Source organism: Branchiostoma floridae, chromosome 11 (genome assembly GCF_000003815.2).
Source record: "Branchiostoma floridae strain S238N-H82 chromosome 11, Bfl_VNyyK, whole genome shotgun sequence".
Classification (NCBI taxonomy): Eukaryota; Metazoa; Chordata; class Leptocardii; order Amphioxiformes; family Branchiostomatidae; genus Branchiostoma; species Branchiostoma floridae.
In genome coordinates, this window is record NC_049989.1 from 20,487,958 (window position 1) to 20,500,947 (window position 12,990).

General features: G+C 43.4%; 1 protein-coding gene across 1 annotated transcript in view; it reads right to left on the bottom strand.

The window, feature by feature from the left end:
• The window catches only part of LOC118426294 (dynein heavy chain 10, axonemal-like), a gene marked incomplete in the record, with an annotated part of 69,271 nt that overhangs the window by 8,033 nt on the left and 48,248 nt on the right, over positions 1-12,990 (bottom strand). The window contains 15 exon segments of the mRNA XM_035835598.1: positions 79-417; positions 979-1,134; positions 1,780-1,883; positions 2,369-2,477; positions 2,828-2,992; positions 4,028-4,157; positions 4,582-4,670; positions 4,922-5,076; positions 5,620-5,755; positions 6,461-6,608; positions 6,989-7,210; positions 8,976-9,193; positions 9,890-10,026; positions 10,319-10,500; positions 11,436-11,529. Of these exon segments, the coding sequence (XP_035691491.1) occupies positions 79-417; positions 979-1,134; positions 1,780-1,883; positions 2,369-2,477; positions 2,828-2,992; positions 4,028-4,157; positions 4,582-4,670; positions 4,922-5,076; positions 5,620-5,755; positions 6,461-6,608; positions 6,989-7,210; positions 8,976-9,193; positions 9,890-10,026; positions 10,319-10,500; positions 11,436-11,529 (2,384 nt within the window).

The window sequence follows — 12,990 nt, forward strand, 5'->3', positions numbered from 1 at the left end:
AAAGAAAACCAGAAATTATTGAAGAAATTCAGAGAACCATGTCAAGACAATCCAAGAGCCGTTGCTAAGTAACCGCACCTTTTCCTGTCCCTGTCCCATGGCAAGGTACTTCAGACGGTTCCCGCCGAATCCGGATCTCTCCGCCAGTTTGAACAAGTCGCCGGCGGGATCGGACCCCGGACTGAGGATGAACACGATAGGCGACAGCGGCGTGCTCTGCTCGAAAATCGCCTCGAAGCTCACGACGGGCGGCGTGACGTACTTCTCACCCATCTTGTCCGTTACGAAGTCGGTGACGGAACGGTAGACACGGTCCACGCGGAAGCAGCGAAGGAGCATGAGGCGCTGGAAGTCGGTCAGGGTGTCCTTGTACTTCATTGGATAGGGCGCCGCTTCGGGGGCATCCAGGTCGTACCACTGCAAAGCAGAGGGGTGAATATGTTTTAACAACAGTGAAGGAAACAAGTTATAATTATCATAGTAATTATATAAAACTTGTTATATTATATGAATATGCACAGTCATTATTAAAAGTCATGGTCTATTGTTCCCCTCAGGTGAGACTGCTTGTATGTAGATGTAGAAGTTTTTCTTATCATTTTTACATAAGATGAAGAAACAATCTGAAAAGGGAACGGAGCACTGTAATAGATACACTGTATGCAAATTTACTTTCTGAACAATGAATTATGATGGTTAATGTACAGGACAGAGATTGACAATGTGTGTCTTACAGTTATACCGGGTACCACATTAGATGTAACAGGTGTCAGAATGATACCATTGATACAATTTGCATATTGAATGAAATAAAACGGTGATCTGAGACATTGTCCACTTAACACTATTTACAGAAGGTGGGTTATGATGCCAGAACACTTTTGACAGTAGCATCTTTTCAGTACATTTTGAACAAATTTCATTAAATTTCTCCGATGAAATAACTCCTCTGTGGTCAAAAAAGGAATTAAGACTTGCCTCCTTCCAGTGTCTCTCGTTGCGCTCGATGTCCTCGGCCAGCGATCCGAAGGCATCTTGGAAGGACTCGGTGAGGCGGATGATGTCTTCCCAGCCCTGCTCAGGGATCCAGTCAAACGGGCGCCTCCGCTTGCTCTTCTCCAGAGACAGGTTACCCTAGGGTCAGATTTCGAAGTTAGATTTTATTTCCAATGAGATTGCAGGTATATGTCGATTAAAATCAATATCTTTTGTATTGCATATTTGCTTACATGGCATAACCTTTTTTGTTTGTTTGCACCTTTGTTCATTCAAAGCTTATAAATAGGCCTAAAAATTTGTTTAAAAAAATCAAAGTTAGTTTCAGATATATATTATTAGATCAATTATGATAAAACAATTCTCTCATGAGGAAGCAAACTCAACACTAGTTACAAAATGTACAATCACGTTACTGTTTGATACAGTATTGTATAGACCCCTAAATAATTTCATTGGTGGGTTGTTAGATCAATTGAACAAATTAAACAGTCTAGTCTTCTTTGTGACACAATTGTCTTTTATTCATCTGCAGACTTTTTTTACGTGCACAAAGGAATACACTGAGGAAGAAAACAGATAGTCATTGAAACGTCTGCACTGAAGAATAAAAGACGGGTTACTAAGAATACTATGTTTAGTCTTTTATAGAGTAATCTAAAGCTCAAAATAGAAACCACAGCTTTGAAGTACTAGAAATAAAGCTTATTATGTTTAGTCTTGTATAAAATAATCTAAAGCTTGAAATAGAAGATGAGGCGGAGTAATTGAACAAAAGCTAACCTTGATGAAGAAGTCGAGCTCCTCCTGGGGGCAGCGATCCTCGTTCTGCTGCAGTTTGATGCAGATCTGGAAGGAGAAGAGCAGCTTGTGCTTCTCAAACAGACCTGGAAGAAAAGGAATATTGTTCATTAACTGTTTCATCAAGTTGGTAAGTCACTTACATGTATAACAGATGTCTTTGTACTGAACCATTTTATTCAAATGATGTTTCAGTGGCCGTCTGTTACCTGTCTCTGGTCAGGTCAATTCTGACTGGAATCACACAATTTGCTATTTATGACAATTGAAAAATTTATTTGGAGCTGCATCTGTAAGCAGACTGCGACACATATATTAGTTGTAGTGTGATGTGAACCAGTCAGTCCAACATTACCGAATGTCAAACAAAGCAATACAGCGACAGTGCAACTATCTGATTCTGAATTTCATTCATTTATATTTATAATCAAGTTGTTCAGCTGACATATGTACAAAGGTGCCCAGACTTTAATCTGAATTCAATAATGGGTTAACTGAAACAACTACCTTTCAGCAAAACACCAGCTAAAATACTGAACAATTTAGAACTAAAACATATGTGTTGACCTACCAGTACAACCATAGTTGTACACATTATGAGTCAGCGTGTCCATGATGTTCTTCAGCCTCTTCACCAGGATGGAGTCGGGCAGGCTCTTCCTCAGGGAGAAGTCGAACACCTTAAAGTAACAGAAACAACAAAAATGAACGGACTCAAATTATGAAGCAGCTCTCACTTTTCGTGTATTTTGTACTACTGTAAATGCATTTAAGTTCACGATAGCGCCATAGATTGTTGTCATATACTATAATGGAAAATGTTCGCAAAAACCACAAACATAAAACCACCATGAACATTTCTGCATTTAACATATATAAGACTCATTAGGACTTTGAATGATGTAAACTGTATATACTTTGTCTGACCCTTGCCTCTTCCTTCCTTCTTCAATGAAAAGCAGCCTGCAGGCCAATTTGAGCTTTCATGAATATACAAAGGTGCAAACAAATAAAACAAAATTGTAATTACCTCCAGGTACGAGGCCAGGGAGTACTGGTACATGGTGTTGATGATCGCCATCTCTGACAGCACAAAGTAGAGGATGGCGCCGCGCCGGGCTGCAGGACGGTAGCCGTCACGGAGTTTGTTGATGTCGATGGAGGTCTTCTCGGCAAGCTTCAGTTTCTCTGTCACCTGTTGATACAAGGCAGTGATGGATTAAAACAACATATCTGATATTCATTTATTCATTGGTTTGGCTGTTCAGCACACACATTCAGGGCTGCCCAACTAACCTGTGACTATTACAAAGGGCTAGCCCTGCTGACAAAAACAGAGACAATACAAATGAAATTGAACAAGGACAGGACATTTATCAATAACATATCTATAAATGGGGAGAAAAAGATGCTTGGTTGTCTTTTTATCTTTGAATATTCCCTTTCTTAAAATCATGCTAAATCGAAATATCATCATGAAAAGAAAGTCTGAGGGGACTGTCATTTTCTATTGTATGTACTAGCAACTACAAAGTCATAGCAACAAGGTAAGAAAGTCATAGGGGGCTGCTATAGCTATTTACCTATAGTCTGTACTTTTGTACTGTCCCTGTAGGACTTATTGCACCAGTAGACGAGAGGGTGGAGAAGGAAGTGCACACCCCCCCTTCACCTTAAAAAGTCACGTGCAGGCCAGGCAGACTGGTCATCTAATCAACCTGTCTGCCTACCATTGATCTTCGGATACGAAGAAACAGCCATCATCATCACTTTTGTACCCAAAGTTACTTTAGGTAGTAGTCAGAGAAGTGTGGAGTTGAAGGTGGAGACAGACCTGTGTTTCCAGCCAGATACAACAAGGTGACAGATAGAGAATAGAAGGAGATCTGCAGAAGATAGAGATGAAGAAGCATGATCAGATGAGAGAGTATCACGAGAAAGTAAGCAATAGTCGAGAAAGTAAGAAATAGTCTTTTCCTCTTGCTGAACTGAATTCTCAATTTAAACAATCTGAGAGCCAAGAAAATAGATTGGTTACTGGGTGTCCATTGGACATCTCACAAAACATTTGAGACATCAAGCAATGTATAATCACCCTGGTCGACGAGATTGTCTGAAAATTCATGATGAGCGTTTCCTCTGTGTTGGATCAAAGCTTCAAACTATTCAACTGTGGATTCTACCAACAGATGAGTCTTCACTCAAAGAAAATGACTTGTCGTGTACAGACCTCCGAAGCCTTGCTCTTGGTCTCCTCCAGAGTCTGGACCAGCTCCACATTATCCAGCATGTTTCCTGTGGAGGTGGCCAGTTCACGCAGTAGAGAGTCCTCCAGGTCCTTCAGCAGGCGCTTGTTGTCACTACACAAGTAGAGAGGAACGTTGATGAAGGTTAGACATCCATGTAGTAAGATATGCCAAAAAGCAGTTACCCAAATGTCTGACCATTTCCAGAATCATATCCAGTTGCTTTAGTAACTACTTCTTAAAGTAGACAGGAAATTTGTCATCAATGATAGCCTATCATGAATCAGTTTTAACAAGAGAGTTTAGGCTGACAGATTTGACTTGAGAATTGTGTAAACTAGGCCATTAGACACTGTCTAAGTTCTCTAACCTATGGCATTAGGCACTCAATCAGAAGATTCGTTGCCAAAGAATGACTGTCTGTATTCACATCGATAGGAATGGGATCTCATGGCCCCAGACACCAGAGGAGTAACTATCACTACATACTTAGTTAAGTCTACATTCTACATTTTGTACATGGAAGAGAGATGTTCACCTTGTTTCCTGGATCAGCCTTTCTCTCTGTTCCTCCAGTTCCTTCCGCTCAAACCCAACAATCACACTCAGCAGTTGGTCCTCTAGACCCTGTAGACAGTAGGAAATGTAGGGAAATGTGAACATTACACACACAATAAAAATAACGATTCTCAATGAAAAATCACCTAAAACTTCAACATATATTCAGAGGGCCTTCATTGGCAAAAATCCTCTGTATCTTAAAGGAGTGTTATGTAATTAATAGTTCTTTTGGAAATTGGGTGTTATCAATGACAAGTAGACCTTGCCTTTGACCTGCGACCATTGACCAGGCTGTGTAAACTATGACCTGTACTGACCTTGAGGGTGACAGTGTAGTTGATGACCATGGCCTTGCCAAACACAGCGGGGCTGTACTTGGGGTTGGACAGTTTGGTGTTGAGGTAGAGCCGGAAACTGGGATCATAATCCACCTCCTTGTCTCCTAGCACAATGAACTGGCGGCCCTGGGCACCTAATCACAAAATATCAATGTTAGTGCCTGCAAAAAATTGACTAGATAAATATATATAAGGTCTGCAGCTCATACTTTCTCATGTCCTGAGATATAAGATTGAAGAATGAAGATTGAAGAACAGTTACCTACTTTCCTACAGTTAGCAGACAGTGTAAATATAGTTTGAAGCTGTTTGACCAAACAGGCAGATTGCTCAACTGTTAATTGTCAATGAGATCAAGGAGGTCATAGGACCCTGTAACAATCTTTGTCTTCTCTTCTAGTCCTCAGAAAGCATATCGAACAATCCTTGAAGCTGTTTGACAGGACAGGCAGATTCCTGTACTGCGGTACCTTTGATGTTTTTCTCGATTACTCTTTTCTTTTAATTTTCAGTATCAACAATAGTTTTTTTGAAGCTGTTTGACAAGATGACAGATTCCTTGAATGCTGTACCTTTGATGTTTTTCTCGATCAGTCTTTTCTTTTAATTTTCAGTATCAATAATTATAGTTTTTTTGAAGCTGTTTGACAAGATGACAGATTCCTTGACTGCTGTACCTTTGATGTTTTTCTCCAGCACGTTGTCGATGACAGGGTCGATGTACTCGTCCACATCCTTGAAGAGGAAGGGGAAGCCGTACTTGATGGCCAGCTCCAGCTGCTTCAGGAAGTCTGGGTCGTTGAAGGAAGACACCTGGTGTGCAAAACAGAACAAATATGTTCAGAAAAACACTTAATGGTAATTAATCATCTCTTATGTTACCAAATGAATAAAAGAACTAACAAAGTAAGACATGTACAACTAAGACAGTGCTGTTAATGATCAAAATCATCTAATTCCATCTCAATCAGCACTTTTGTCTTTAAGTTTCTTCAGTTAGCCCAGAGCCCATGACTCATACTTTGAGATCATCAAACTATTAACAGATCTGGAGTCTTTCTGACAATAGACTGGATCCCGGTGCATTTAGGTTAAGCAATAATAATAATTTTTGTGTAAAATAATATACAAAAAGACTGTCAAGCAGTGCAATTCAGCCCTTTGGGCTGCAAGACCGCTTTTAATTTGTCATTCTTGTTGAATTGAATGAATAAACCAATCTACAAGCTGTTGCAGCTTGAAACCCAGTATCGTCAGGTTGAACTAAAACTACAATAACTTGAACATTAAGCTAGAACTACTGTACAGTAATAATAGCATCGAACCCAGTACTTTGAGGTTAACCTAGAACTACAATAGCCTGGAACCCAGTACCTTGAGGCTCAGCCAATGCTACAATTGTCTGAAACCAAGCACCTTGTGGTGCAGCGTAAACTACAAGTTAAGCTAGAACTATAAAAGCCTAGAACCCAGTACCCTGAGACTCAGCTAGAACTACAATAGCCTGGCACCCAGTACCTTGAGGTTGTTCTTCTCCTCCTTCTTCTTGATCCAGCTGAGTGCCTGCTGCTGAGGATCGATGCAGAGTGGGAAGCGGGAGGCGTTGGTGGTGAGGATGCCGTTCTGGATGGAGAGCTCGTCTGGGGGCAGGCCCTCTGAGGTCCACCTGGGAAACACAGTATTTAGTTAGTCACCTCTACAAAGACACAGTAAAGAAAAGAAGATTGAATTGTTATTAGCATGTTTCACGGTCATCAGAATAGCCAAAGCTATCATGCAAATAAACGTTCAGGGAGGAAGAATGAAGAAAGAAATTGGCAAAATATCGGAGGATATTCCAGGAAACGGACCAGCATAACTTAAAGTGAAACATTGAGAAGTATAGACAACCAAGAAGGAGAGGACAAATAGCTGTCAGTTCTTCTCTGTTGCTCTAATTTTCTAATTAGCTAGAATGAAGAATAGATAAGATAATCCTTCAAAGTTCTATTTACAAATACAAGTAAAGGAAATACTTTGTTAGGCCTATTAAAAAAGTGAACTTACTTGCTGACTTCCACGTCGTTAGTGAGCAGCACGTCCAGTTTGAAGGGCTGAGACAGCGGGATGGCCTTGTTGACCACGTCTGTCTCCCACTCCTTAAACAGAAGGTCCTGCCGGAAGTCCCAGCTGAAGGCACCCAGGTAGCTCAGGAAGGCCGAGGCGAGGAGGCAGTCGCCAAGGAGACGCACGCGCTGTTCCTTAAGGTCTTCCAGGTCGCGCCTCCATCTGTGGAGGGCAGGGATCATGTTACAATCAATAATTGAATTGATCAATAAATCAATCAAAAGTAATAATTTATCATCAAATAGAATGTATGCCAAGTTTGGAACCAAGTTTGGAACTGACATACATTATCTGACACACATGTGCACAGACACACACAGAGACATACATTGTATGCACACACACACACACACACACACTCACTCACTCACTATCCATGGTTTAGATTATACTGCTGCTGGGTTCCCTGACGCAGGGGTAGGCAGCAGTCGGCCAGTCTTCACACTCCGCTTCCATTTGGCTCTGTCCAGTGGGTCGACCCCTGTCAGACCGCACTCCTTCAAGTCCCTGCTGACACAGTCCCTCCAGGTTTTCCTAGGTCTACCACGACCTCTGTTGCCCGATACTTTCAGTTTGGTGATCTTATTAATGCAGTCACTAGATCTTTCAACATGCCCAAACCATCTAAGACGGCGGGACTGCAGCACTGAGATGATGTCCAGAATACCAAGTTTATCAAGTAAGCTAGATGAAGGGGTCTCATCCCGGGGTTTGACGCCACAAATCCATCTGATCATGGCACGGTCATTGCGGCGCAACCGCTGTAGATCCGAGGTGGTAGGTGCCCAGGTTTCACTCCCATGGAGCATGGCCGCACGTACACAGGAGTCAAACACCTTGCCACGGGTTTTGAATGGTAGGTGCCTGGAAGTAAGGATGGGCAAGAGCTTCTTGAATTTACCCCAGGCAGCGCAGGATCTGGTGGTGACTGCAAGCTCACATCCGCCACCAGCACAGAGCATGTCCCCAAGGTAACAGAAGCTGGCTTCCACGTCCAGGACCACTTCATCCACAGTGACTTGTGTTGTAGGGCGGCCATCCAGTGGCCTAGCTTCCCCTCGACACCGCGGACATGTGTAGTTCTGCACAGCTAGCAGACTCCCTCTTATGCCACAGCATATCTTGTGGACCCAGAAGTTACAAACTGTACACTGGATGGAGTTAGCACCCACCCCTGAACGGCATACAGCACACGGGAAAGATCCAGTTTCCTTCAGTTTGTTCAGTCCTTGACCAGAAATCATGATCTTTGTCTTCCCCATGTTAACCCGCAGGCCTTTGCGTTCCATGCCCGACTTCCATACCTTCAGTCTAGCGATGCATTCTTCCAGGGTGTCTGCGATGATCACCAGGTCGTCTGCGTACAGGAGCTCCCAGGGGACTCCAGTGCGGAATTCACGAGACAGAGCTTCCAAAACGAGGATGAACAGCAGGGGACTGAGGACAGACCCCTGGTGAACGCCAACACCAACGCCGAACTCCTCGCTGTACTGTCCGTTCACTCGCACACGGCTCCTGGCATTTGCGTACATGGCCTGGATCACCCTCACGGCCCACTCCTCAACACCAAGACTTCTCAGTGCCCACCACAGCACCCTTCTGGGAACTCGATCGAAGGCCTTCTCCAGATCGACAAAGGCGAAGTACAGAGGTTTGTTTGCGGCTATGAACTTCTCTTGCAGCTGGCGCACAACACACACACAAAAAACACACACACACACACAGGAATGCAAAGCAACACAGTGACATATGCACAGACACACTCACAGGAATGCACACACTGATGCTCACATGCACATGTATGTGCACACTGCACACACACAAATACACACATACAAGCATGGATACATACATACCCAAAACAAGGCTTCAGTCTTTTGGTGTGAAGCAAGGTACAAACAAATCGAAAAATTGACAATTTTCCCACCTGACATTTTCAGATCCCAACCCAGAGATGAGTTTGTCTGCAGCGATGAGTCGACGCTCCATGATCTCAGCCTCCTCCTGCAGTTCCCTCTTCTCCCGCATGGCGTCCTCGTACTTCTGACTCAGCTTGGCCAGCGTGTCCTCCAGACCCTGCACCTCCTTCTGGATCTTCTCAAGCTCGCGCTTCGACTGGTGGTAGTTCCTCTCCAGACGCGCCACCTGGAGGGAAGATGATTTGTTGATAAGATTGCTTACTTTGCCTTGAGTTTGGGATGTTTAGTTGGAACTTATGCTGGAAAACTACACACTTTGTTCCACATTGGGCATTGTCAGCATTTTAGCTTATGCCGCAAAGAGTCAAAACAGACTAGTCTTATATCTGTAGTGCTAAAACCAAAAGGCAAGACTTAGTGAACAAATAAATGATATTTGAACAACCATTTTTTGTAATGACGAAAATTATATTTAGTTAGAATTGACTGAAACAAGCTTAAGTCCCACTATCATTTGATAGTCTATTCCATTTTAAACTTTTCCCTGCTGCACAAACTCTTTACATTGTAAGACTGCTGTTACTTTCTACTGAACCAATTTTTAGCTACACTGTCAAATTGCCACACATGCAATGCCCGTTGCCCTGTCTCTCTTTGGCTTGCTCTCCCTGGCCACATCACAGTACCCCATGGTGTCTTGAGCTATCACCTTTGTAACACTTTTGTTACCTTTCTGGAAACAATTTTTACCACGTTGTAAAATAGCTACCTTATGCCTGTTACCTTTTCTCTCTTTGGCTTGATCTCCATGGCTACATCGCAGTACCCATGGTGTCTTGAGCTATCTACTTTGTAACACTTCAGTTACCTTCCTGGAAACAATTTTTGCCACACAGTGAAATTGCTACATAATGCCTGTTACCTTTTCTCTCTTAGGCTTGATCTCCCTGGCTACATCGCAGTACCCCATGACAGCCTCGACAAACTTCAGCATGCCGGCCCCGGCCCTACTGATGGCAGACATCTCTTCAATAGACACAGCCATGCTCTTCACAAAGCCTGGAGAAAAACACCATTTAATAATAGTGATTATTGATACCATATAAAACACTTGAGAATCTCAAATGCACTCAGGCAACATTTCTTCCACAGAAATGGTCAAAAATAATTCAACAGCATGGCCTAAACTTTTATTTTTTGTTTCCGTAAACAGGCCGATCGGCCTCAGGGTAGGACATGTGTATAGGTCTAACTGAGCAATTCAAACCTCAAGCGTTTCAAACTGAGAACATGTACTTCGAATCAATTTTCAAATGATTTTTTTATCAGACTAAGAAGACAAGTTTGGTACCTTTGACAGTCTTGGTCTGTCCCTGTGTGATGGCGTCCACATCCATCTCCATGAGAGACTTGAGGAAGTTGGGCTCTGACATCATCCCCTTGGCTGACTTCCAGGACACCTCCTTGATCCCCCGCATCACCACGATGCACTCACACACCGTCTGCACCGCCTTGGGAGGCTTCGCAAAGGACCTGGGGACAGTTTCCAGAGGAGTTAGTCATTAAGATTTGTGAGATCGCGTGGCACAGCGGCAGCATGTTTGGAGCTTGAATCCGGCTTCGCGTCACCGATCTTGTGCCCTTGGGAAAGGCACTTAACACACTTTTCTCACTTTACTGAGTAGTACATAACTTAGGCTAGGGCCATCCCTCGGATAGGACGTTAAATGGAGGTCCTGTGTCTGGGAAGAGCCACACCCCACGCACGAGGTCACCCGAGGTATTGAGGTCACCTGAGTGGTGCCGAATGGCAGCTCGCTCCAGACACTTGCGACAGTCGTATTGAGGTCACATGAGTAGCGCTGAATGGCAGCTCACTCCAGACCCTTGCAATTTAGCCCCAGCTATTGTAACCTCCTCATAATTCAGCCCTTGGCTGCCAAGAGAGAGTAGTTGGCCCACCCAATAACAATAACCAATAACAATAAAACTCATGATAAGGGACACCAATATATCTGCACAAGCTTGTGCGGCTTTGCAAAGGACCTGGGTACAATTACCAGAGGAGCTAGTCTTTCAAACTTAACAGTATACGGATGATCTGCACTGGCTTGGGTATCTTCACAAAGGACCTGATACCGTTATCAGAGGACTAAACAGTGCTGTCTCCAGCTTTCTATTTTCTTCCGTCCCTCTCATTCCCCTCCCATCTACTAGTAATGCTAGTTCACCTTTATCTGCTGGGTGGCCTATATCCATTGGTTTTAAAAACCGGGTGTTTGAGGATCTCACGTTGATGGTCGTTAGTTTCAAATTGCAATATTTTCAGTATATTGCAATCTAAAACTACCATCTGTTGGCTTGATGTGCCTAAATACCGTTTTAAAAAACAACGGATATAGGTTACCCCGTGGATAAAGGTGAACTAGTGTTATATTTGCCAGTGAAATAAAAGGAAAGTTTTGGACCTGATTTCTGTGACGTCAGACTTGTCCAGGTCCTGTAGGGCGAGACGTGCGGCCTCTAGGGCAGGCATGGCTTCAGCAAGGGACTCCTCAGCATCTTTCTGTACAGGAGATAGGAAACACAGAATGTTTAGTACCATGGATACATCAATATATATTTTGGGGTTCTTGGATATTCTATAATCGGTAAGGTGCAGCAAGCAGTCAAAACAAAATAGAGGGCATGGAGGAAAATTTGTGTCTATTGTAGGCATGGCTTCAGCTAGGGACTCCTCAGCATCTTTCTGTACAGGAGATAGGAAACACAGAATGTTAAGTACCATTTATGTCATACCTGTGATGCGAATACGTTCGATACGGGTGTTCCGGACCGGGCCATAACTTCCCTATTGCACAGGTTCGAAAGGCGTATCACACGGGCTCCATTCGAATAAATCGAGCCATTTCGAACGGGCCGAATACGGCACGGTTGGCAATTTGAATACCTGATTCGGACGTTGTAACTTTGCTGTTGCAACGCGTTTTGTTCGAGGGCATCAAATTTGTTCAACTTCTGGCTGCTCGGCCTCGGTCCCAGCCCTCCCGCGGGTCGGATTACCTTTCGGTTGTCGGGTGATCCGACCCGCGGTCGGGCTGATACCTCGGGTGATATGGAATACACCGTGTTGTATTCTATATGTACTAGGCACCAAATCAAACTGTCAGTTGCTGTTTTTTTTAGTATTGCTCAATTCTAAGCTAATTTTCTGATAAATCTGAGAGCTATTAAGTGAAGTGAAGTGAAGCAATGAAAATGCAAGTTTATGTCAAATATCACAATGCCTAAAATACTCAGGTTTTTTTTTTGTTATTCATCAAATTTTATTTTGGAAATTTCACGGATAAAATGTTAGACAAGCTGGTATCAGGAAAATAGAATATTCGGACTTTATTAGACAACATCTACTGCAAAAGAGGACACACATACTGTAACAGTTCATTTTCTAAATCATTGCCATTTGTGACAAATAAAAGTCATACTAATCAGACATGTAGTTCACTCCGTGGTCACTGCAAAGTTCAGGAAGCATCTGTAACTCTGCTAGCCTGGGTACCATCCGGATAGTAGTTCGCTCCTATGTTCACTTCTGCTATCCGTCTAGAGACGTGCGCATTCAAACCGTTTGGTGGTGACGCCAGTTGATGAGCGAATCAAGCAATGGATTCTAGAGCACTCGTTCGATGACAACAGGCCGGCGCCCACATGCGCTAGGGGAAGTGGGGCTTTTCCGGTGTTATAACACTGGTTCGAACGATCACATGAACCCATTCCATAATTCGCTCTTATGTGGGGACCAATCAGCGCCTGCTTCCGAAATTTGGACGATTCCAGACGATAAGATGGTCCGCGTTCCCAGACGGAAACACAGAGAAGCGACTGTATATTGTGTATAATGAATGTCAGAGCTAGAAGCAACTGTATATAGTATACAATGAACGTCGGGGCGAACTACTTTCCGGATGTACCCAGGGTGTAACTCTGCAGTGTTCATCGAATTGATAAGATCGTACAGATTGT